The sequence below is a fragment of the Oncorhynchus mykiss genome, chromosome 4 (assembly GCF_057628025.1).
Source record: "Oncorhynchus mykiss isolate SJ-2025 chromosome 4, ASM5762802v1, whole genome shotgun sequence".
Lineage (NCBI taxonomy): Eukaryota > Metazoa > Chordata > Actinopteri > Salmoniformes > Salmonidae > Oncorhynchus > Oncorhynchus mykiss.
The window spans coordinates 76,486,673-76,511,709 of record NC_143025.1 but is presented as its reverse complement, the minus strand read 5'-3'; the positions used below and the strand labels follow the sequence as shown (position 1 = coordinate 76,511,709).

The 25,037-nt window shown below is 43.1% G+C and overlaps 2 protein-coding genes and 1 non-coding gene across 8 annotated transcripts; all 3 read left to right on the top strand.

The window, feature by feature from the left end:
- Positions 1-1,529: 1,529 nt before the first annotated feature.
- wtap (WT1 associated protein) lies at positions 1,530-18,940 on the top strand. Of its 6 annotated transcripts, none has more exons than XM_021600691.3 (8): positions 1,530-1,668; positions 2,635-2,672; positions 2,777-2,832; positions 4,286-4,344; positions 7,230-7,357; positions 12,369-12,547; positions 15,531-15,685; positions 17,733-18,940. In XM_021600691.3, exons 2-8 carry the CDS (start codon positions 2,643-2,645, stop codon positions 18,371-18,373), a joined length of 1,248 nt encoding a protein of 415 aa, XP_021456366.1. In that variant the 5' UTR covers positions 1,530-1,668; positions 2,635-2,642; the 3' UTR covers positions 18,374-18,940. The 6 variants fall into 6 exon arrangements, with proteins under 6 accessions (XP_021456366.1, XP_090089178.1, XP_021456365.1 ...); XM_090233052.1 differs by having other exon boundaries at positions 1,535-1,668; positions 12,369-13,332; XM_021600690.3 differs by having other exon boundaries at positions 1,535-1,855.
- On the top strand, positions 15,776-15,910 carry LOC118964511 (small nucleolar RNA SNORA22). Its single transcript, XR_005051572.1, has one exon. It is a non-coding gene; the product is annotated as a small nucleolar RNA SNORA22 (small nucleolar RNA).
- Positions 18,941-19,667: 727 nt separating the features above from the next.
- acat2 (acetyl-CoA acetyltransferase 2) lies at positions 19,668-25,025 on the top strand. The gene is made up of 9 exons (XM_021600693.3): positions 19,668-20,020; positions 20,681-20,815; positions 22,133-22,314; positions 22,459-22,576; positions 23,121-23,264; positions 23,482-23,604; positions 23,842-23,996; positions 24,097-24,207; positions 24,292-25,025. Exons 1-9 carry the CDS (start codon positions 19,972-19,974, stop codon positions 24,460-24,462), a joined length of 1,188 nt encoding a protein of 395 aa, XP_021456368.1. The 5' UTR covers positions 19,668-19,971; the 3' UTR covers positions 24,463-25,025.
- Positions 25,026-25,037: the final 12 nt, after the last annotated feature.

The window sequence follows — 25,037 nt, the reverse complement described above, 5'->3', positions numbered from 1 at the left end:
TTCATCCTCGGGACGAGGCATAAACCTGGCTGTCCTCACCGCAGGCAATACATCCATACTCTCGTCAGGTTCCATCTCTGAGCTATTACAGCACGTACCCCTCTTTTTGCACTTGATGCCAACCAACCTCGCCACACCGCTTCCCTCTACAGTACAACCAGCTCCTTTTCGGCGGTCATAACTGCACCTGCCACCACAATTAGTTAATTTGGGGTAATTTGGGGTGGCAGGTAGCCTAGTGGTTAGAGCGTTGGGCCAGTAACCGAAAGGTTGCTGGATTGAATCCCCAAGCTGTCGTTCTGCCCCTGAACAATGCACTGTTCCCCAGAAGACCGTCATTGTAAATAAGAATTTATTCTTAACTGACTTCCACCTGGGGCGGCAGGTAGCCTAGTGGTTAGAGCGTTTGGCCAGTAACTGAAAGGTTGCTAGATTGAATCCCCAAGCTGACAAGGTAAAAATCTGTCGTTCTGCCCCTGAACAAGGCAGTTAACCCACTGTTCCTAGGCTGTCATTGTAAATAAGAATTTGTTCTTAACTGACTTGCATAGTTAAATAAATAAAATTTTCCTTCAAAACATATTCACATTTTCTCCTCCTTTCTCCTTCACCAGAGCTTCCAGAAGGTTTCTGCAATCCCCCGTTCCATTTTTATTCATAATTATGTACCATTTTCTTCCTTTTTTCCTTGTCCGCCATCTTCTTTCATGACCCACACCTCCGTCTCTATTGTTTCCCTTCTTACCAATTTTGCTGGTATAATTAGGTTTTTTGAAATTTGATATGCCTACTTGTTTCTTTGAAAATACATTTAAAAAATACATGTAAAAAGTTCAATGAAGGCTATGCATTTTTTTGTAAAAATGTATGGACAGTGTTGAATATATGCTACGTCATAAAATGAGATTAGGCTATATTGAAGTGCCCCTTTCCTCAAATATCTTGTTTTGTCATTTTAGTACTGTCCACAAGCTGCTAAACAGAAATGATAGGCATAAATGCAAAATATCTTGCCTATAGAGTAAGATGGTGGCACGGTATTTCTTGATTGTGGGGTAATTTGTCACATGAACATATTCAAACCCCCAGTATTTGGGAAACAGATCAGTGGTGGGCGCCTGGGTGGCCTACCCTCTTGGAGAACTACTGTACCTCTAGGCAGGATTTTCTATGGTCATATTTTAAAGGGATAGCTTACCCAAATGAATTACATATTTACATGTTGGTTTCTTATGGACAAGGAAAGACTGCAATCCATTCTATGGTTAGCCACTGCCACCAGCAATTAATATTAGCATTTTCTAACTAAAAAACAATGTAATTCAATGTCCCCCAGTTAGCAAAAACGAAATGTCATGCCCAAATAATCTACAATTAACTTCACCAAGTCGTCCAGTATGTATTCAACTTTAAAAGAATCCTGAAAACACTTGACCTGTGATTTTTTAACATGTTTATTCAACCCTGGTCATGGGCCTAAACCATGTGAAAATATGTAGAATTGCAGGACATTTGCTTTAAAACAGATTGTTCAGGAGGGGGTGAGGGCCCCCTGGTTAAGGGTGGAGCCATTTACGATATGAAATCACACTCCAAGCTACTCCATTTTCAAAAGTTGGCAGCCCTTAACTCAGAAATTAGCAAATTCGGATTGTAAATTGCATATAGGTAGGTGGGCGTTCAATACATTTGTGTTTCGAATATTAAAGCAAACGCGTAAGTGTTCATTCGCAGCAGGGTTTTGTGCGAAAGGAAAAAGCAATGTTCATTTGTGGACGGGGATAGGAGTCGTCTTTCTCCGCCATTTTGTGACAACAAGAAACGGAAAATATAGCTAGCAAAGAACCGACCACAGGTAATTAGCTAGCTGAACATTTTGGGGGGAAAACACAATTTAAGCCGATGCATATTGACATTTATTTGAGGTCAAAATTAAAAATAGGCAACACTTCCTTGTAGACTGAATTCAAAAGTGTCTCGTGACGCTGGTCAATGCGAGGGTGTTAATTGTATATATATATATATATATTTTTTTTTTACATGCTCGTTATTCCGTTAACGTTAAGCTAGCTAGCTACTTTTAGCTAACAGTTGGATAGCCATTGCATATTTATCCTGCTAACTCGATACTTTAAAATGACACAGCTACATATTAACAGTTAATAGAATTATGGTTTTTAGTTAGGTAACCTTGAAGTAGCCAACGGTAACATTAAGAGATCAGCCAGCTAACGTTAACAGTAGTGCAAATCCACAAAACTTAACATCGATACATGACGGTTAACGTTAGAGCTAAAGCAAGCAAATAATGCATCAGACAGGCATATGCAAATTCAGATATTTTTATTATTTCAACTTGCTAACAACTGTACCTAGTTAGTTGGTGTATTATATGGTAGCAGTAGCTAACTTAACTAGCTAGCTAATCGTGTCCACACTGAAAGTGAAACTGCCAACCCACCGTGCGGTAGCGGTGTGCGCCTCAAAGGAACTGCGAAAAGAAAGTTGTCCGAATATTTGCAAGATCTGCTGTAACTAGCAGTTCATTCGACCTCAAGTATCGTTATTGAACCGAACGTCTTGCTTTTGAAGCGTCCACTGAATTAATTGCTACTGCTTTCACTTTCCTTTCAGAGTTCAGAATGACGAATGAGGAACCCCTTCCAAAGAAGGTGAGAGAGAGACTATTAGGAAACCAAGTGTCTCAGTATTGATCATGATATGCAGCTAAATACTTCTACTTGCTGACTAGAGTATTCCCATCTTCCTCATCCAGGTTCGCCTCAGTGAATCTGACATGAAGACCCTGACCCGAGAGGAACTGTGTGTGAGGTAAATGGATAACACTACTGTAGATGGAGGATGGGACAATTCTGTTTGGATGTGAGGACAAGTGTGTTCAATGTTAAGCAGCACAATGGAACAAGTTAAAATTCACCTAAGGCTGAAAATGGCAAAAGAACGTTGGCTAAACTGGAACACTAGCGCGAGCCCATAGCAAATTAATGGAATCGAACGTCCGCAGAGCCTGTTTTGGCTGGAGTGATGCATATAATTCAATTTTGCCGAAGTGGCACAACTACAATCTGTTCTTTGGACGAAACTGAAAAATAACTTGTGTAAAAAGTAACATCTGCACCTCGATGGTGCCAAGTGTGCTTTTGTCTGCATAACGAGTAAGTAGGGGAAAAAATGTCAACTTCTAACTATTTCTGGTCTAGCATTTGATGACAACAGAATACACTGCCCAGCCTTACATAATTAGAAAGAGGAGATACTCATGATTAAAATGGTATCCAATTATATAAAATCTAAATATACACATTGTGAGATATTTTGCAAAATAGACAGACATACCTATATTTCCCTCTAGGAAACAATGGGACTACCTCAGTTCCATGAGTAATTTTTTTGTTGCTTACCTTTTAACTACAAACACTGTGGGCGGCTCTCCATTGCCAACAATGGCAAAGCAGGCATTGCGACGTAGAACGATTCTTCCTTTAGCCGCCTTTCCTTCCAGTTCTCTGCTGCCAATGACTGGAACGAACTGCAAAAATCACTGAAGCTAGAGACTCCTCTCCCTCACTAGATTTAAGCATCAGCTGTCAGAGCAGCTCACAGATCACTGCACCTGTACATAGCCCATCCAACTACCTCATCCCCATACTGTATTTATTTATTAATTTATCTTGCTCCTTTGCACCCCAGTATCTGTACTTGCACATTCATCTTCTGCACATCTACCATTCCAGTGTTTAATTGCTATATTGTAATTACTTCGCCACCATGGCCTTTTTATTGCCTTTACCTCCCTTATCCTACCGCATTTGCACATACTGTATATAGACTTTTTCTACAGTATTATTGACTGTTTGTTTATTCCATGTGTAACTCTGTGTTGTATGTGTCGCACTGCTTTGCTTTATCTTGGCCAGGGCGCAGTTGCAAATTAGAATTTGTTCTCAACTAGCCTATCTGGTTAAATAAAGGTGAAATAAAAATAAAACATAAGCTGGGAATAGAACGTTCTGAAAGGGAGTTAGTGCCACGGTGCTCAATAGCACTAATAGGAGCTGGCAGGGTGAAAAATGTCCTAAAATAAGGCCTGTTTTTTTTGTGTGATTACTTCAAAACTACGGCAGGCAGCTGGGGCATATGGTAATATTATGAAAATGGGCTCCACAGAGGATGCAATGAACTAGTTTTTGTCCGATAAAAGCATTGTTAAAAATGTCATGTGTCCGGCCTATCAATGTGTTCATGTTTATTATTTGTCCTTTAGGTGGAAACAACATGAAGCCTATGTCCAGGTCCTGGAGGTGAAATATGCTGATCTGAATTGTAAGCGATCCACAAATGTAGGCCTACTCCAACATTTCATCAAGTCATCATTCGATACCAAACTTTGGGGGGTACAAATCCACACCATTGAAGTTTATTTTTGTTATGGTATCAAGGAAACCACTAGGTACAACCCTAAATCCGGAAACATGGGCACCCTCAGATATTATCCTGACCAACTTGCCCTCCAAATACACCTCTGCTGTTTTCAATGAGGATCTCAGCGATCATTGCCTGCATTCGCTGTGGGTCCGCGGTCAAACGACCAGGCCTCATCACTGTCAAACGCTCCCTAAAACACATCTGTGAGTAGGCCTTTCTACCGGCCTGGCCCAAGTATCCTGGAAGGATTTTGACCTCATCCCGTCGGAAAATCAAATCAAATTTATATAGCCCTTCGTACATCAGCTGATATCTCAAAGTGCTGTACAGAAACCCAGCCTAAAACCCCAAACAGCAAGAAATGCAGGTGTAGAAGCACGGTGGCTAGGAAAAACTCCCTAGAAAGCCCAAAACCTAGAAAGAAACCTAGAGAGGAACCAGGCTATGTGGGGTGGCCCCCGACACAAACTACTGCAGCATAAATACAGGAGGCTGAGAGGAGAGGATGCCTGGTTGTTCTTTAAAAGTGCTTTCCTCACCATCTTAAATAAGCATGCCCCTTTCAAAAAATGTAGGACTAAGAACAGATATAGCCCTTGGTTCACTCCAGTCCTGACTGCCCTTGATCAGCACAAAAACATCCTGTGGCGGACAGCAATAGCATCGAATAGTCCCCCGGATATGCAACTGTTTAGGGAAGTCAGGAACCAATAGACACAGTCAGTCAGGAATGGAAAGGCTAGCTTTTTCAAACATAAATTTGCATCCTATAGCTCTAACTCCAAAAAAAGTTTTGGGACACTGTAAAGTCCATGGAGAACAAGAGCACCTCCTCCCAGCTGCCCACTGCACTGAGGCTAGGCGACACAATCACCACCGATAAATCCATGATAATCGAAAATTTCAATAAGCATTTCTCTACGGCTGGCCATGCTTTCCCCCTGGCTACCCCAACCCCGGCCAACAGCTCTGCACCCCTCGCAGCTACTTGCCCGAGCCTCCCCAGCGTCTCCTTCACCCAAATCCAGATAGCTGATGTTCTGAAAGAGCTGCAAAACCTGGACCTGTACAAATCAGCTGGGCTAGACAATCTGGAGCCTCTCTTTCTAAAATAATCCGCTGCCATTGTTTCATCCCCTATTACCAGTCTGTTCAACCTCTCAGTTCGTCCGAGATCCCTAAAGATTGGAAAGCTGCCGTGTTCATACCCCTCTTCAAAGGGGGTGACACTCTAGACCCAAACTGTTACAGATCTTCATCCATCCTGCCCCGCCTTTCTAAAGTCTTTGAAAGCCAAGTTAATAAACAGGTCACTGACCATTTCGAATCCCACTGTAGCTTCTCCGCTGTGCAATCCGGTTTCCGAGCTGGTCACAGGTGCACCTCAGCCATGCTTAAGGTACTAAACGATATCATAACCGCCATCGATAAAAGACAGTACTGTGCAGCCATCTTCATCGACCTGGCCAAGGCTTTCGACTCTGTCAATCACTGTATTGGCACACTCAATAGCCTTGGTTTCTCAAATGACTGCCTCGCCTGGTTCATCAACTATTTCGCAGATAGAGTTCAGTGTGTCAAATCGGAGGGCCTGTTGTCCGGACCTCTAGCAGTCTCTATGGGAGTACCACAGGGTTCAATTCTCGGGCCGACTCTTTTCTCTGTATATATCAACAATGTCGCTCTTGCTACGGGTGATTCCTTGATCCACCTCTACGCAGACGACACCATTCTGTATACATCTGGCCCTTCTTTTGACACCGTGTTAACTAACCTCCAGACGAGATTCAATGCCATACAACACTCCTTCCGTGGCCTCCAACTGCTCTTAAACGGTAGCAAAACCAAATGCATGCTTTTCCACCGTTCGCTGCCCGCACCCGCCCGACCGACTAGCATCACTACTCTGGACGGTTCTGACCTAGAATACGTGGACAACTACAAATGCCTATGTGTCTGGTTAGACTGTAAACTCTCCTTCCAGACTCATAAAAAATCTCCTATCCAAAATCAAATCTAGAATCGGCTTTCTATTTCGCAACAAAGCGCCTTCACTCACACCGCCAAACTTACCCTAGTAAAACTGACTATCCTACTGATCCTTGACTTCGGCAATGTCATATACAAAATAGCTTCCAATACTCTACTCAGCAAATTGGATGCAGTCTATCACAGTGCCATCCGTTTTGTTACCAAAGTGCCTTATACCACCCACCACTGCGACCTGTATGCTCTAGTCGGCTGGCCCTTGCTACATATTAGTCTCCAGGTCATCTACAAGTCTATGCTAGGTAAAGCTCCGCCTTATCTCAGCTGACTGGTCACGATAACAACACCCACCCGTAGCACGCGCTCCAGCAGGTATATCTCACTGGTCATCCCCAAAGCCATCACCTCAATTGGCCGCCTTTCCTTCCAGTTCTCTGCTGCCAGTGACTGGAACGAATTGCAAAAATCGTTGAAGCTGGAGACTTACATTTCCCTCACTGACTTTAAAGATCAGCAATCTGAGCAGCTAACCGATCACTGCAGCTGTACATAGTCCATCTGTAAATAGCCCACCCAATCTACCTACCTCACCCCCATATTTTTTTATTTATTTTTTACTTTGCTGCTTTTGCACACCAGTATGACTACTTACACACCACCATCTGCTCATCTATCACTCCAGTGTTAATCTGCTAAATTGTAATTACTTAAAGGTAAAATATAAAACTTGGCTCCTTTTCAGTTGACACCTGATGGTGAGGTTAACTGTTATATATGTCCTTTCACTGTTTCAGCGAATGATGTGACAGGGCTGAAGGAGTCTGAGGAGAAGCTGAAGCAGCAGCAGCAGGAGGCGTCACGCAGGGAGAACATCCTGGTCATGCGGCTCGCCACTAAGGAGCAGGAAATGCAAGAGTGTACAGTACGTACCCCACTGCAATACGTCCTGCTGTTTTCCTAAATGAGCAGACTGCAGGATATGTAGTCCTTCCCCTTGGCCCTCCATTTACACGTTCATGCATGCCTCCACCCTGCATTGCATTCTCAAAGTAATCAGATCCCTTTACTTTTTCCACATTTTAATACGTTAAAGCCTTATTCAAAAATTTATTTAAAAAAATCCTCATCAATCTACACACAATATCCCATAATGACAAAGTGAAACAGGTTTTTAGACATTTTTGCAAATGTATTTAAAAATAAAAGACAAATGCCTTGATATGAGACTTGAAATTGAGCTTATGTATATCCTGTTTCCATTGATCATCCTTGAGATGTTTCTACTACTTGATTGGAGTCCACCTGTGGTAAATTCAATTGATTGGACATGATTTGAAAGGCACACACCTGTCTATATAAGCTCCCCCAGTTGACGGTGCATGTCAGAGCAAAAACCAAGCCATGAGGTCGAAGGAATTGTCCATAGAGCTCCGAGACAGCATTGTGTCAAGGTACCGATCTGGGGAAGGGTCCCAAAAAATGTCTGCAGCATTGAAGGTCCCCAAGAGCACAGTGGCCTCCATCATTCTTAAATGGAATAAGTTTGGAACCTCCCAGACTCTTCCTAGAGCTGGCCGCCCAGCCAAACTGAGCAATCTGTGGAGAAGGGTCTTGGTCAGGGAGGTGACCAAGAACCCAATGTTCACTGACAGAGTTTCTCTGGAGATGGGAGAACCTTCCAGAAGGACAACCATCTCTGCAGCACTCCACCAATCGGGCCTTTTATGGTCGTGGCAAGACTGAAGCCACTCCTCAGTAAAGGCACATGACAGCCCACTTGGAGTTCACCAAAAGGCAACTAAAGGACTCTCAGACCATGAGAAACAAGATTCTCTGGTCTGACTTAACTCTTTAGCCTGAATGCCAAGTGTCATGTCTGGAGGATTTGTCACCATCCCTACGGTGGTGCATGGTGGTGGCAGAATCATGCTGTGTGGATGTTTTTCAGCGGCAGGGACTGGGAGACTAGTCAGGATCGAGGGAAAGATGAACGGAGAAAAGTACAGAGGTCCTTGATGAAAACCTGCTCCAGAGCGCTTAGGACCTCAGACTGGGGTGAAGGCTCACCTTCCAAGAGGACAACGACCCTAAGCACACAGCCAAGACAACATAGGAGTGGCTTCAGGACAAGTCTCTGAATGTCCTTGATGGGCCCAGACCTGATCCCGATTTGAACATCTGGAGAGACCTGAAAATAGCTGTGCAGCAACGCTCCCCATCCAACCTGACAGCTTGAGAGGATCTGCAGAGAAGAATGGAAGAAACTCCCCAAATACAGGTGTACTAAGCTTGTAGTGTCATTTCGAAGAAGACTTGAGGTTGTAATCGTTGCCAAAGGTGCTACAACAAAGTACTGAGTAAAGGGTCTGAATAGTTATGTAAATGTGATATTTTGGTGTATTTTTTTATAAATATGCAAACATTTATAACCTCTTTCTTTGTCATTATGGGGTACTGCTAAAAACCGCTCCTCGCTTACAGGTTAAAAAAAACTACCGCTCCAAATTTGCTCCATTCATTCAAATGACCATTTAACCAACACCCATCTATTGTTGTGACTACCTGGACCTACCATCTGGTTTTGAAGGATTAAAACCAAACCATATGATTTGAATGACAAGTATTTTAATTAACATGAAAGGTGACTGTAAGAAGTGCTCAACATTTCAAATAGGCTATATGTCGTAATAAACAGCATATAAACACTAAATAGGTCAGGAGCGAAGGAACAAATGTATTATTTAGGCTAGATTATTAGCCTGTTATATCAAGGTTAAAGCCTGCAAAGAAGAGCAGGCCAGCAGCGGAGTACCCTCTCTGCGCTTGCAGAGCCACTAGAGATGCAAACACCCTTCGGGCAAGGCTGGGTAGGGATGCAGATGTTTATTTTTTTATATATAGATAGGCCTAAATGTTTTTAGCTAAAATGGAAAGCTCCTTGAGAGGTAATATGTCAGGCCTATTGGGCCAAAATCAATGATGGCCTATTGTATAGATAATAGAACAAAAATGAACAGATTTTTTTTGTTTGCTGTTGCTACAATGACACAGCTAGCTACCCACCTTGTTCCTTTCTCTTATCATGTGAACGTAGTACACCATGCTTTCAGCATACGTGACTTTTCAGATTCCACAATGATTCTTTAGTTGTGAACACTATATCGCCACACTCCCTCACTTGGTCCTCCATCCTAGAAAGTCACCTTGATTTTGCACTGGTGTTTCTTTATGAAAATATTTAGCTAACTCCATGACAGTAGCTTAGGCAAGGGGCTATATCAGAACACAAGTGGCCTACAAATGCATGTTGGGACGGGCATGCCTTGAGCTTGTGAAGAGAGCGGCATTTTAAGCGGGCGAAAAGGCCATTGGAAAACTCGCTCTTCGCTCCAGTCAAATTGGTTCACTGCTAGTTTAAGATATACAGTATATGAACAATGTGGCGCCTTGGCAAAGCTCTCTCTCTGACTGACAGAACAGTGGCTCACCCAACAGCTTTACAGCAGCATATGCCATCCATTTTGTCCATCAACTGAGGTCAATCAAACTGACTCGACCAGTTGGGTACATAAAATGTTAAGTTGATCAGATCAAATTTTATTGGTCACATACACATATTTAGCAGATGTTGTTGGTGGTGTAGCGAAATGCTTGTGTTTCTAGCTCCAACAGTGCAGTAGTATCTAACAATGCACACATCTAAGAGTTATGGTGCACAAGATGAGTCCAGTAATCAATCCAAAGCTGTCTTTTAAACTAGTCTAACAAGGTGTCTTGAAGTCAAGCATTTTTCAGTAATGATTTACAAAGGTATACAAGTATTGTGTAAGCATGATATTGTTTTCAGCAATAGTAATGGCCACTGTGATGTTATAGCTCTGTTAGGAGCCACATTCATTGCCTCTTATGCAGGGGTGAAACTAAGGTGGTCCGGTACTGCATTCTGGCAAAATAATTAGTGGGGGTACGCCGTACCGGTAAAATAAATAGTGGGGTGGGGGTATGCCGTACCGGTAAAATAAATAGTGGGGGTACGCCGTACCGGTAAACCGTGAGCTTATCACAATTTAATACAACATGCCCAAAAAAACTATAGACTACTACACCATTATTTGACACTACTGCATGTCCGCCACATGAAACAGTGAATTGACTGGAAACCGGGTGGTATACGCTCCAAATTGTGTTGTGGTTTGAGGAGAATGCTTACATTTTGCCAAGGCGGAGATGAGTGGCTGAGACGCTTGTGGACATTGCGGGCTGATCAGTAGCTGTGACCAAGGCAAGCGGACAACAGTGGATGCATCTATTCAGGTTACAAGTGTAGGCGTAATGACAAGTGCAGAATGTCATTACAATACACGTAGGTGTTTTGCAGTGGTGGAAAAAGTACCCAATTGTCATGACTCAAGTGAAAGTCACCCAGTAAAATACTACTGGAGTAAAAGTATATACAAGTTTTTGATTTAAAATGTACTTAAGTATCAAAAGTAAATATAATCGCTAAAATACACTTAAGTCCTAAAAGTACAAGTATAAATCATTTAAAATTCCTTATATTAAGCAAACCAGACGGCACGATTTTCTTTTTTGAATGTATGATAGCCAGGGGCACACTTCAACACTCAAGACAATTTACAAACAAAGCATTTGTGTTTAGTGAGTCTGCCAAGTCAGTGGCAGTAGGGATGACCAGGGATGTTCTTGTGATAAGTGTGTGAATTAGGCAATTTTCCTGTCCTGCTAAGCATTCAAAATGTAATGAGTATTGTTGGGAGTCAGGGAAAATATAAGGAGTAAAAAGTACCTTATTTTGACTAGAAATGTAATCAAGTAAAGTTGACAAAATTCTAAGTAGTAAAGTACAGATACAACTTTAGTACTTTTAAAGTATTTTTACTACTGGTGTTTTGTGACTGATGTCTCTTTCCATTTTTCAAATTGCGGCTGCACTGCTGGGGTTTGGATGCTAAAATCAGTATGTAAGAAAGGGATGTAACCTACAGGAGCGCCTTAAGTGGTTGTTTGACAATCCGGTGAAAACATAATGACTTGTTATTTATGCCACATTAAAAGGCATAGGCGACATGTCCATAAGGCTAGGGGAAGCTTCCCCTAAAGTAAATTGAATGAAATTGCCAAAATGATATCCTAAAAGCTTACTCCTGTCTATACAGAAATAAATAAAATCATTCAGAATAGGCTACTACATCAGAAAGCAGGATTTCGCCAGAGGATCATTAGGTTGTTGTTTTCTCTTTTTTTTTTGCATAGCCTACAGTTGGAAGGGCCTGCAGTTGGGCAGCGTGTGCTGCAAATACCAAATAGATTGTTGAGTGAAAAGCAGAAAACCAGTCAAGCATCACAATATTTTAAAAATACAATCGTGGAAAAACAGTTTGGAAAGCAAATGGCTGTTGCTGTAAAGATATGACAATGAAAAGACTGTTTTTTTTTTTTAGTTATTAAAATTCTTAGGCTACTGTTCGCTCAATTAAGCTATCTTATTGGTACAAGCGGAGAACATCGGTCATATCCCCGGTGAGTGTGCACGTTCACTGTCTTTATCCATGGGTCAGTGCCACTTGTTTGTTTTTGGACAATTTCCTCCTCCAGGTTAGATGGACGTCATATTGTATTTGTCTCCCATTTTTTGGTAGGCCAATCATATGGATCAGACATTGTTTTTCTTTATCTGTTTGTCAGTGTTGGCAGATTAGGATACCCTGTCATTTTTGTTATTTAAAATAAAATTGTGTGCGCACTTGGGTGTCCCGTACCGGTAAGAAATTACATCTACTTTCACCCCTGCTCTTTTGTAAATTCAGTCAATGTAATTTTATTGGGAACTTGTACAAACCTAAGGATGGATTTTCTAAATGGAGTTTGTGCTTGTGCCTTTTATTGACACCTGTCTCTTTTTCAACCTGCAGACCCAGATCCAGTACCTCAAGCAAGTCCAGCAGCCCAGTGCAGCCCAACTGCGGTCGTCCATGGTAGACCCGGCCATAAACTTATTTTTCCTCAAAATGAAGGGCGAACTGGAACAGACTAAAGACAAACTGGAGCAGGCCCAAAATGAACTGAGTGCCTGGAAATTTACACCAGATAGGTAAAGACGATCAAAATAACTCTTTCCCCCCCTCCCCCCAAAAAAGCCAAGACCTCCTCACACCCCCCACCCCCACTGCAGGCATGCAGGAATCATGGTGGGGGGGCGAAAGGCTGAGAAATGCTGTACTCACCACAAGACTCAAACTTTACCAAAAACTCAAACCCAAACACACAAAAAAAAACTGGCATCCATGTTTTGTGTACTCTTGTACTGTCCCCCAGCTACATATCACATAATCTAAACTGAATGAAAAAGACAGTATGGTCAGGTGACACTTGTTTCAGCTCTATCTCCCCCCTCACCGTCCAGGGGCCCTGAAGGAGTCGGAACTGTTCCTGAAGAGGTGGTCACGTCCGAGACGGATATGCCCTGCCCCCTCAGCCGAAGCCAGACAGTTGCCTTATTAAATGTGGGGTTATGGTGGAGAATGAGGCAGTCTTGAGCAATCTGCCGGAGCAGGGAGAGCACCCCTAGCCTAAATCACCAATTGAACATTTGAAAGACAATGCCCCGCTAGCTAAAGACATTTTAACAGTGGAAAACAGCTCACTCGTACCCGCTAGTGCTCCTGAGACTCTAAGACTCTTGGACAGTTTGTAGAATACAATGAAAATACTGTGGGGAAAGCTCTAGAATAAGATGTAAGACTTTGGAAGGAGGGGCCAATAGAATGTTTAAGATTCTGGGGGAGGAGCCAGATCCTTAGTCCAGAAGTGACTACGGTTGAGGCGTGGGCGAGCGAGGGTCCGATCGCTTATGTCTGATCATGGGCCCGCATACTGGTAGAGTGTATTTACATGTTTTATTTTGTGAGTTTCATATGCTGCGGTTTCATTTACTTTCCTCTTTTGGTTCTCTGATGTGCTCTTGCGCTTGCTGCAGTGTGTCAACAGAGCCATTTGCTCTGTTAGATTTGGTGCTCTTGAAAAAATAACTGGTAGGCTACGATGATTCCGAACTGTTTTTTCTAAAACCTATACACAACTGCAGTTGGTGCTTGAGTGTTATTTTCTCATAGTGATTACAAATGTGTGAAACAAGTAATGTTACAACTTCATGAGAATGTACAGTACCAGTCAAAAGTTTGGACACACCTATTCATTCCAGGGTTTTTCTTTATTTGTACTATTTTCTACATTGTAGAATTATAGTGAAGACATCAAAACTGAAATAACACAAATGGAATCATGTAGTAACCCAAAAAGTGTTAAATAAATCAGAATGTATGTTATATTTTGAGATTCTTCAAAGTAGCCACCCTTTGCCTTGATGACAGCTTTGTACACTACTTTGGCTACTTTGAAGAATCTAAAATATATTTTGTTTTAACACTTTTTTGGTTACTACATGATTCCATATGTGTTTTATGTACAATGTAAAAATAAAATAAAGAAAAACCCTTGAATGAGTAGGTGTGTCCAAACTTTTGACTGGTACTGTATTTATTCAGTGCAATATATTGTTATTTGTCTAATTTGTTGTTCACCTCACTTTTCCCCTCCTAGCCAATTACCTTTTTGAACTTTTTTTGTGTTTGGGGTGGGGGGGTTCAATTCCAGTTAACATTCTAGGGATGATATGAATTGTTTGTCATAGTAATCTATGGGCAGTCTGCAATTAATTGATTTATTTTTCAATTTCAAACAACAGCACAACTAGGTAAACAGCCTATATCCAGCCTTGGATATCTGGCCATCAATATAGGCTAGTTACAACACTCGTACAGTTAAAATTACAAGAGCCCCCCCCCAAAAAAATAAAATAATGCACATGAGTATAAGCTTATGTCCTCAGTTTTCTTTGCAATATCCATTGATGTGCTTTTAATTATTGTTCCGGTAATGTATAATGCCTTGTATTGGATAAAGAGTTCAAAAGTAAAGATTGAGGTTGGGTGGGAACAACTGGTAAAATTGCAAGGATCTGAGGTGTGGTTGCCGAAGAAGCATTGATGAGGTATGATTCAGAGGAAGTAACATTACATTTGCTAATGGCAAGCAAAAATAGTTGATAGCCCTTGAACTATTCAGGTAGCAACCAAAGTAACAAGATTGTGTGTTTTTATAATCCTCAATCGGCTGCTCCTTCAGTTTCTGCTAAAGTCTCGCACCAAATGTGGATGTGGCGTTCGTCTGCTGATCGTTCAGCGCACTGTGTTTTAGGGACCGCCCGCTGTAGATGTCTGACTGACAAACATTTTTCACCTGATTCTACATGTAAAATCGGTGTGCACTCCGTTCGCAAATTGCGTTGAGGTGCTAAGTATTCTCAGCAAGCAAACGCTATTGGTCTGTCTGAGCCCTAAGTACTATAGAGAAAATATGTTTTGTCATGCTTACTACATTTATATCTCCGGTGACCTTGACCAAAGTGCTGACTAACTCGTTGGTTGTGACAGACTGGGATTTTTGATGGTGTCGTTTGCTGTTGAAAGTACAATTGGGCGTGTAGAAACCAAAAGTATGGTTGCTGAAATTGGGTACTTTAACTTGGTGGGTCATTCATCCTGGTGGGCAGTGTAGGCCTGCTTCTAGTAGTAGAATGTGCATAGGGGTACTCAAAAGGTAAAGGTACTGTATACTACTTTATAAGAATGTTGCTGTTTTATCATCTATGGGGACTTTACTGGTATCCTTTGCTGAGCCCAAAACTGTCTCTGGTATGTTCAACTGTACTCTTTTTGGAAATGGAAACTTGCTGTATGGATGGACCACATGCATAGTGTTAGTAGATGGGATGGTGGTGTTCCAGGTCTTCTTATTTGCAGTCGGGCAGGTGTACATCTGATCTACATGTGGATCCTGTAACGCTTAACAACTCTCTAATTTGATCATCTGTGGCTCATGACTGCAAAAATGACAACCTTGAACAACACCTGGTTGGGTCACTGGACTGATTGGGCTGTCCCTGTCCTTGCCTGTGGGCGGTGTTTGGCTGGGCCCTGGTTCATTTTGTGATTTGAGGCCTGTCTACCTTGCAGCCAGACGGGGAAGAAGCTCATGGCCAAGTGCCGGATGCTGATCCAGGAGAACCAGGAGCTGGGGAGGCAGCTGTCCCAAGGACGTATCGCCCAGCTGGAGGCAGAGCTGGCCTTGCAGAAGAAGTACAGTGAGGAGCTGAAGAGCAGCCAGGATGGTGAGAACACAATAGCCCACCTCCATCTACAGTCAAATAGCATCTGCATTTCTACTTTGCCATAAAGGTTAAGCTTGAAATGTAACATTTCAGCACAGCGAAGACCCATGGGTGCTTTGTAGCTCCCCTGGTTATTAAACTGTGCTACATTAACGTGTGGTCTGTAACCTCTGCATTGGAGGAGCTGTATTCTCCTCCACATGTATTCAGCAGACCAGTACATTCAGATGCAGGAACTTTGTTACAGCGTTTCTTAGACATGTTTCTAATATTCAATTAAACCAAATGGATTTTCCCCCTGGCAAAAGTCCATACAGTGCCTTGCGAAAGTATTCGGCCCCTTGAACTTTGCGACCTTTTGCCACATTTCAGGCTTCAAACATAAAGATAAAAAAATGTATTTTTTTGTGAAGAATCAACAACAAGTGGGACACAATCATGAAGTGGAACGACATTTATTGGATATTTCAAACTTTTTTAACAAATCAAAAACAGAAAAATTGGGCGTGCAAAATTATTCAGCCCCCTTAAGTTAATACTTTGTAGCGCCACCTTTTGCTGCGATTACAGCTGTAAGTCGCTTGGGGTATGTCTCTATCAGTTTTGCACATCGAGAGACTGACATTTTTTTCCCCATTCCTCCTTGCAAAACAGCTCGAGCTCAGTGAGGTTGGATGGAGAGCATTTGTGAACAGCAGTTTTCAGTTCTTTCCACAAATTCTCGATTGGATTCAGGTCTGGACTTTGACTTGGCCATTCTAACACCTGGATATGTTTATTTTTGAACCATTCCATTGTAGATTTTGCTTTATGTTTTGGATCATTGTCTTGTTGGAAGAAAAATCTCCGTCCCAGTCTCAGGTCTTTTGCAGAGTCCATCAGGTTTTCTTCCAGAATGGTCCTGTATTTGGCTCCATCCATCTTCCCATCAATTTTAACCATCTTCCCTGTCCCTGCTGAAGAAAAGCAGGCCCAAACCATGATGCTGCCACCACCATGTTTGACAGTGGGGATGGTGTGTTCAGCTGTGTTGCTTTTACGCCAAACATAACGTTTAGCATTGTTGCCAAAAAGTTCAATTTTGGTTTCATCTGACCAGAGCACCTTCTTCCACATGTTTGGTGTGTCTCCCAGGTCGCTTGTGGCAAACTTTAAATGACACTTTTTATGGATATCTTTAAGAAATGGCTTTCTTCTTGCCACTCTTCCATAAAGGCCAGATTTGTGCAATATATGACTGATTGTTGTCCTATGGACAGAGTCTCCCACCTCAGCTGTAGATCTCTACAGTTCATCCAGAGTGATCATGGGCCTCTTGGCTGCATCTCTGATCAGTCTTCTCCTTGTATGAGCTGAAAGTTTAGAGGGACGGCCAGGTCTTGGTAGATTTGCAGTGGTCTGATACTCCTTCCATTTCAATATTATCGCTTGCACAGTGCTCCTTGGGATGTTTAAAGCTTGGGAAATCTTTTTGTATCCAAATCCGGCATTAAACTTCTTCACAACAGTATCTCGGACCTGCCTGGTGTGTTCCTTGTTCTTCATGATGCTCTCTGAGCTTTTAACGGACCTCTGAGACTATCACAGTGCAGGTGCATTTATATGGAGACTTGATTACACACAGGTGGATTGTATTTATCATCATTAGTCATTTAGGTCAACATTGGATCATTCAGAGATCCTCACTGAACTTCTGGAGAGAGTTTGCTGCACTGAAAGTAAAGGGGCTGAATCATTTTGCACGCCCAATTTTTCAGTTTTTGATTTGTTAAAAAAGTTTGAAATATCCAATAAATGTCGTTCCACTTCATGATTGTGTCCCACTTGTTGTTGATTCTTCACAAAAAAATACAGTTTTATATCTTTATGTTTGAAGCCTGAAATGTGGCAAAAGGTTGCAAAGTTCAAGGGGGCCGAATACTTTCGCAAGGCACTGTAACTGTTTGCCAACATTTAACTGGGGCTCTTTGTCTTGATCCTGACTGTGTTCCATCTCCCTGTTTTCTGACCATTGGCTTCGTCTGTTGTCTGTTTATGTCCCTCCCAGAGTTGAACGATTTCATCATCCAGCTGGATGAGGAGGTAGAGGGCATGCAGAGCACCATCCTGGTCCTCCAGCAGCAGCTCAGGGAGACCCGTCTGCAGCTCTCCCAGAACCCAGCTCAGGCTGCCTCTGTTGGGGCAGGGCCCAGCAGGACTTCACCCTCCAGCTCCTCTGCCGAGCCCCCCAGCCAGGCCGAGCAGACCTTCACCCCCTCCGTCCAGCCAGGGAAAGACTGCGAGAGGGTCTCCAACGGACCTAGCAACTGTAGCTCGTCCTCCCAGAGGGGCGCAGCAGCCACCCCCAGCCTGTACCGTGAGGTCAGCAGCACAGAGGAAGACTTTCCTCCGTCTCCCATGGTTTCCAGCCCCGGCGAGGGCGAGACTAAACTCTCCAACCACTCAGAGGCGGCGGGGGGCCTTACTAGTGACGGTGCAGGGGGTTTCGGGAGCCAGCTGAGTGCAGGGTACGAGAGCGTGGACTCCCCTACTGGCAGCGAGACGTCCCTGACGCAGCACTCAAATGACACAGACTCCAACACCGACCCCCATGAGGAAAAGGCTGTTCCAGTCGTCAAGGGCAACAGGACTGCTGGGTTGCGGCATGCTCAGAACGGCCTGGACTCAAACGGGGGCGCAGTTTTGTAATGTACTTTATAATAACACTGTCTTTTTCTTTTTATATGAGACCCAAACAAAAACAATGAACACATAGTCGGTAACAGTACTGTTGTCCAGAATTTGTGTATCCCCCCCCCTCCCCCCCTTTCCTATCGTGATACCTCTGCCACAACCTAAAGAAAATAATTGCATTACTAAACCGGAACATTATGTGAAATATATGTAGATTTGAATTTAGTTTTTTGTATGATTTCAAGATAGATATTATTTTTCTTCCATCTCTTGTTTATTTGAACCCATAACATTCTTCTTTTGAACTCATGACAAACTCAAGTTGTCACACATCTGGTGGTGTGTTCATGTTCAATAAAAGTCAAACCACAGTTCACTTTAGGAGCTTTGCAGTGTTCAAGGATTTCATCTTTTAGATGTTGACCTGTGTTTTGTTTTAAATTCAGTTTGTAAGTTTCCATCTTTGGCAAAATGTTTCAGTTTGACTTGTGTAGTTTCTACGCAATGTACCTTGTTGAATTCATTATTCTGACTTCCATCCTTTTCATGTACTGACCAATATCAATAAAGACTTAAATATGACCATGATTGGATTGTTCTTGTTTTTCAACATATGTACTGTTAAGCTCAATTGAATTGAAAGTGTATGAAACATTTAAGAACAGCTTCCTAATATTGAGTTGCTCCCCCTCAATTTGTCTCGGCATGGACTCTACAAGGTGTTGAAATCTTTCCACAGGGACGCTGGCCAATGTTGACTCCATTGCTTCCCACAGCTGTCAAGTTGGCTGGATGTCCTTTGGGTGGTGGACCATTCTTGATACACACGGGAAACTGTTGAGCGTGAAAAACCCAGCAGGGTTGCAGTTCTTGACTCAAACCAGTGCGTCTGGCACTTACCACCATATCTGTTCAAAGGCTCTTAAATATTTTTCTTGCTCATACACCCTCTGAATGGCACACACACAATCCATGTCTTAATTTTTCTTGAGGCTTAAAAATAAGGGGTCATATCTTTAGTCTGGTCAGTCTCATGGAAAGAGTAGGTGTTCATAATGTTTTGTACACTATTTCCTGTATTGTAGGGAAGCAGAGACTTCCTACAATTCTACCCATTTTGTCATGGAGCAAAGAGAAAAATGTTGCAGTTTTATAGCTAATTTCCTGTAATTATAATTAGTTTTTCCATGGTTTATGACGTGAGCATATGCTATCTGGGGAAAGCAATGTCTGTCTACACCATGCTGGCATCAAGGGGTGTGTGGTACGCCATTGATGCCAGCATGGTGTACAGACTGAGCTACTAGTCTGATTCATTTGAATGACAAAAGAGACATTGCTTCACAGCCTGTGTGGCTGCCAAAATCATGTCTGAAGTCCTCCTAGCCATTGGGTGGTGCTTTCGTCAAATATCTGTCCCTGCTACTGCCAGGGATCTTCGTGCTGCTTGCCGAAGGAGGATCTCTTTTGTCATTCAAATGAATCAACATGCTTGAGTCCATTTACAAGTTCAGTGTTTCAGACAGATAGCAAGCCGGCCACTCTAACACGGAAGACACAAGGGACCGAGCAGCACACAGTGAAATCTGAAGGATTACCAGCTAGCTGTCAATATGAACACTGAGTCTGTTGTCATCGTTTCTGCTGCAAGGACCCCCATTGGTAAATAAGTTCTGAATCTGTCTGATTCCACACTAAGGCAATATTTTTCAACATAGCTGGCTACCTGTATCAATAAGAGATGTCTGTATGTATATTTATTTGTTGCATTTCCTTATCACACGAGATTGGTTTTGTAGCGATGCTGACGTTCCTTGAACGATCGTGCACATTTTTCCAGTCCTGGTTTTGACAATGTTCTTATTTGTTCAACAACATGTTTTAATGTTTTTGAACCTATGAATTGAACAGACCATTACTGTCGTTCATTGTCGCGAGCTACTTATGCTGAACCTTGATTGGTTGCCTCACCCTCTGCCCAGATTCTCGAAACAGCGATTGGCTGTTGGTCATAGTACCATGGACCCGCAGCTACAGTATTGGCGATAGGCTGGAGATCAAACCGAATGGGGTTGGGCGTATTTTAGTTGGACGGTGTCTTTGCAACCTTTAATCAATCAATACATTTGTTGATGATAATGTCTGTTATCTTGTTGTCTGATGTAATGCAGTGGGAGAGTGCTGTCACACCATGGAATCAGTACTAATGGCCAAGTGCATTTCTCAAAACCCAGCTACCCGTTATAAAGCAATCAATGCCCTGCTCTTTTTGTGGATACTGAATATAACGTTATTTCTCAACTTTATTATTCTGTTTCACAGGGTCTTTCAATGGTTCTCTGTCAACTGTGCCCCTCCAAGATCTGTGCTCTGTGGTGATCAAGGATGTCCTGAAGAGAGCCAACCTTAAGCCTGAGGCGGTGTCTGAGGTCATCATGGGGCACGTTCTGACAGCAGGTAAAGACCACCTGGAACGGAACCCAGTCTGTTTATTAGCTGTTTATCAGCGCTGACCTGCTAGCTACTTAGTTAATAGTTCCATGTGGCTCAGTTGGTAGAGCATGGTGCTTGCAACACCAGGGTTGTGGGTTCGATTGCCACAGGGGACCAGTATGATAAAGTACAAAAATGTATGCTCTCACTACTGTAAATTGCTCTGGATTAGAGTGTCTCCTAAATGACAAATTTAAGTGCAGTGGTTCTCAACCTTTTTCGGTTACTGTACCATCAATGGATTTTTGCACTGCCCGGAGTTCCCCTATAGTATCCCCTCATGTGCATCTTCAATTACCCCCTGTGGATGGGTCGAGTACCCCCAGGGGTTCTAAACTCAGCAAAAAAAGAAACGTCCCTTTTTCAGGACCCTGTCTTTCAAAGATAATTTGTAAAAATCCAAATAACTCCACAGATCTTCATTGTAAAGTGTTTAAACACTGTTTCCCATGCTTGTTCAATGAACCATAACCAATGAATGAACATGCACCTGGTCGTTAAGACACTAACAGCTTAGACGGGAGGCAATTAATGTCACAGTTATGAAAACGTAGGACACTAAAGAGGCCTTTCTACTGACTCTGGAAAAACACCAAAAGAAAGATTCCCAGGGTCCCTGCTCATCTGCGTGAACGTTCCTTAGGCGTGCTGCAAGGAGGCATGAGGACTGCAGATGTGGCCTGGGCAATAAATTGCAATGTGAGACGCCTAAGACAGGAATGTCAGTGTTCTGCCAATGGCCAACGAAGAGCCCGGATCTCAATCCCATTGAGCACGTCTGGGATCTGTTGGATCGGAGGGTGAGGGCTAGGGCCATTCCCCACAGAAATGTCCGGGAACTTGCAGGTGACTTGGTGGAAGAGTGGGGTAACATCTCACAGCAAGAACTGGCAAATCTGGTGCAGTCCATGAGGAGGAGATGCACTGCAGTACTTAATGCAGCTGGTGGCCACACCAGATACTGACTGTTACTTTTGATTTTGACCCACACTTTGTTCAGGGACACATTATTCAATTTACGTTAGTCTATCTGTGGAACCTGTTCAGTTTATGTCTCAGTTGTTGAATCATGTTATGTTCATACAAATATTTACATGTTAAGTTTGCTGAAAATAAACGCAGTTGACAGTGAGATGACATTTCTTTTTTTGCTGAGTTTCGTACCCCTGGTTGGGAACCACTGAACTAGTGTACTAGCCATTCTAAGCCTCTGATATCTCTCTTGCAATCATTCACATCTCACGCTCCCAATCCTTTCCTCTAATCTCCTCTCCTCCCCAGGTCATGGGCAGAACCCAGCCCGTCAGGCCAGTGTTGCGGCAGGTATCCCCTACCCAGTGCCTGCCTGGAGCTGCCAGATGGTGTGTGGATCTGGGCTGAAGGCAGTGTGTCTGGGCGTTCAGTCCATCCAGACTGGAGAGTCAACCGTGGTGGTGGCTGGAGGCATGGAGAGCATGAGCCGGGTAAGATGGAGGGATATGAGAGATGATGGAGAGAAGGCGAGAGAGGAAGGGGGGTGTAAGTGAGAGAAAGATGGGGTGAAATCAATACCATTCTACCAAATGTCCCCATTAATCGGCAATTACTCTTTCCCCTTTGACCCCCAGGCTCCCCACACAGTGCAGATGCGGGCTGGAGTAAAGATGGGTGACACCACCATGCAGGATTCTATCATCGCTGATGGACTGACTGATGCTTTCCACTGCTACCACATGGGCATCACAGGTCAGGGGACCAGAGTTAGAGTTATTGATATCAATGTGTAATGGGAGATTCCAGGTGAAAAGGAGAGCAGTCGCTGATAATATTAATCACATATCAATCCGGTTGCACCAAAGCAGAGAAAATGTCTAGCTGGCCTTTTGGAGACAGGCCCTTTATATTCTAATCAGACGGCACCAAGTGTTACCTAATCACCAGCCCGAGAGGCTTGTAGGAAGTCAAAACACATTGTCAGCTGCTACAAAATCAGTGTTTCACAGAATCGGTGTCCTCGGGTCCTTGTACCTCCTGTTTGGCGTCAATCACTATCAACAGATATGAGTTTAATTCATGGTCTAGTGACCATAAACCTATGTCACAAACAGAACACTGGAATTCAGGTGTATTGCAGAAAGGAAAATATGCTAAACATCGTGTTAATGACTCTTAACTGAATATGAACTTTATTCATCTTACACAATGTAACTGATATTTTTCAGTTCAATAAGGAGGAACATTGGGGTGTCTTAATCCAGTAGGGAATGTTGTCTTCATTTTCTGGATGTAGCTGAGAATGTGGCTAAGCAGTGGGGTGTGAGTCGCGAGGCTCAGGACCAGTTTGCCGCCCAATCCCAGAACAGGACCGAGGCTGCCCAGAAAGCAGGACATTTCGATCAGGAGATTGTTCCGGTCATGGTGCCGTCCAGAAAAGGCAAGGAATTTGTTGTGCTGGTTTATGAACCCCGAGACCTCAAGTGTGCTCAAATCACTTACGGCTGGGTGCATGACCCAATGGTTCTTATATCGCTAACCACCATTCCTTAGAAGTGAATTAGATGACCAACACCTATTATTTCTCTGCTTAATTAAATGATTATTACGAATGTAGATGTTTCATGAACTATATTGTAACATTCCGCTCTCCTCAGGCCCAGTGGAGGTGAAAGCAGACGAGTTTCCTCGCCATGGCAGTAACATGGAAGCCATGACTAAACTCAGGCCCTGCTTCCTAAAGGACGGCAGCGGCACCGTCACCCCCGGCAACGCGTCAGGTACGCAGGGGGCACTCATCCTTGACCCATTGTGATGTCACTGATCTCTCTCAACTCAATTATCCTTTGGAAGGTTACCAGTTGACCATTCCAATTACATTATGTCTGCTGTTTCTCCTGGCAGTGATCTAGATTCTACATGGTCATAACCTTGACATATTTCAGGTGGGATACACAGAGTTGCATACCGCCAAACAATTTTTTTTGTGTTATATTAATTGCCATGTATTCCCTCAGGTATAAATGATGGAGCTGCAGCAACTGTTCTAATGAGCCAATCAGAAGCGCAGAAGCGAGGCCTCAAGCCAATGGCCAGAATCACCTCCTGGGCTCAAGCCGGCCTTGACCCGGCAATCATGGGAACTGGGCCTATCCCAGCCATCAGGAAAGCGGTGAGAACCAATCAGCAAATGTTCCGATGTGTATAACTCTTGAATGCCTGTAGTATATAATCCTTTTCATTTGAAAGAATGTTCACTGATTCTTTACCAGGTTGCGAAAGCCGGTTGGCAGCTGGATCAAGTGGACCTGTTTGAGATAAATGAAGCGTTCGCTGCCCAGTCCATCGCTGTAGTGAAAGAGCTTGGACTCAACCCAGATAAGGTAACTTGATGAACCATTATTTCAACACTATTGTTTGGGGCAAACAGTTGAATTCCACATCTTTGGTCTCTCTCCCCTATACAGGTGAATGTGACTGGAGGTGCCATCTCCCTGGGACACCCCATAGGCATGTCTGGCTGCCGGGTTCTGGTGACCCTACTGCACGCGCTCCAGAGGACCGGTGGTCAGAGGGGTGTGGCTTCTCTCTGCATTGGGGGAGGGATGGGCATTGCCATGTGTGTAGAAAGGGTGTGACTGAATAGGAGTACAACGATGCTACATTCAGGATCACCATATTGGTCTTAAAGGGAACGTTTAGAATGCTTTATTACACAACTTGTTTCAGCAGAGTGGTGGTTATTAGATTGTCACTTCGCTGAAAATTATGTAATTAGGTGAAGAAAGCAGCAACAGTCTCTATTGTGGACCATCCAATACTGGTCCTTCATTTTCCATAACATATGTATTGGAACGTATAAGGTTTAGAAGCAAAATTCTTTCTGCCTGTGTGAACCTAGTCATTGGGCAACATTTGCTAGTCTTTTTTCCATCAGCAAATAACTCAACTGGCTTACATGACTGGACTTGTTCACACCCAACCTAATGAGAATTCAGCCTTCCTATTTGTCCTTTTTCTCTCATGGAATGACAGCAATGTACCTTAAACCACGTTCTACAGTTCATAGAGCCTTCCTTAAATATACAAGTGCCCAAAGACGGCGTAAACTTGCAGTACCTTAGCGTGCAGTATCCTGTTGTAGGTATGAATGTACTGTTTATTACCTGTCCACTTTCCAATACAGAATAGATGAACTGAACTTGTGCTTTTT

What these genes read in the sequence shown, in the direction of transcription:
- wtap (XM_021600691.3), top strand. Translation starts at nt 2,643, where the DNA reads ATGACGAATGAGGAACCCCTTCCAAAGAAG. An exon ending in GAAATATGCTGATCTGAATT is followed by an intron (nt 4,345 to 7,229) that starts GTAAGCGATCCA and finishes TCACTGTTTCAG; the next exon opens with CGAATGATGTGACAGGGCTG. An exon ending in GCTGAAGAGCAGCCAGGATG is followed by an intron (nt 15,686 to 17,732) that starts GTGAGAACACAA and finishes TGTCCCTCCCAG; the next exon opens with AGTTGAACGATTTCATCATC.
- acat2 (XM_021600693.3), top strand. Translation starts at nt 19,972, where the DNA reads ATGAACACTGAGTCTGTTGTCATCGTTTCTGCTGCAAGGACCCCCATT. An exon ending in GCATGGAGAGCATGAGCCGG is followed by an intron (nt 22,315 to 22,458) that starts GTAAGATGGAGG and finishes TTTGACCCCCAG; the next exon opens with GCTCCCCACACAGTGCAGAT. An exon ending in TCCCAGCCATCAGGAAAGCG is followed by an intron (nt 23,997 to 24,096) that starts GTGAGAACCAAT and finishes ATTCTTTACCAG; the next exon opens with GTTGCGAAAGCCGGTTGGCA.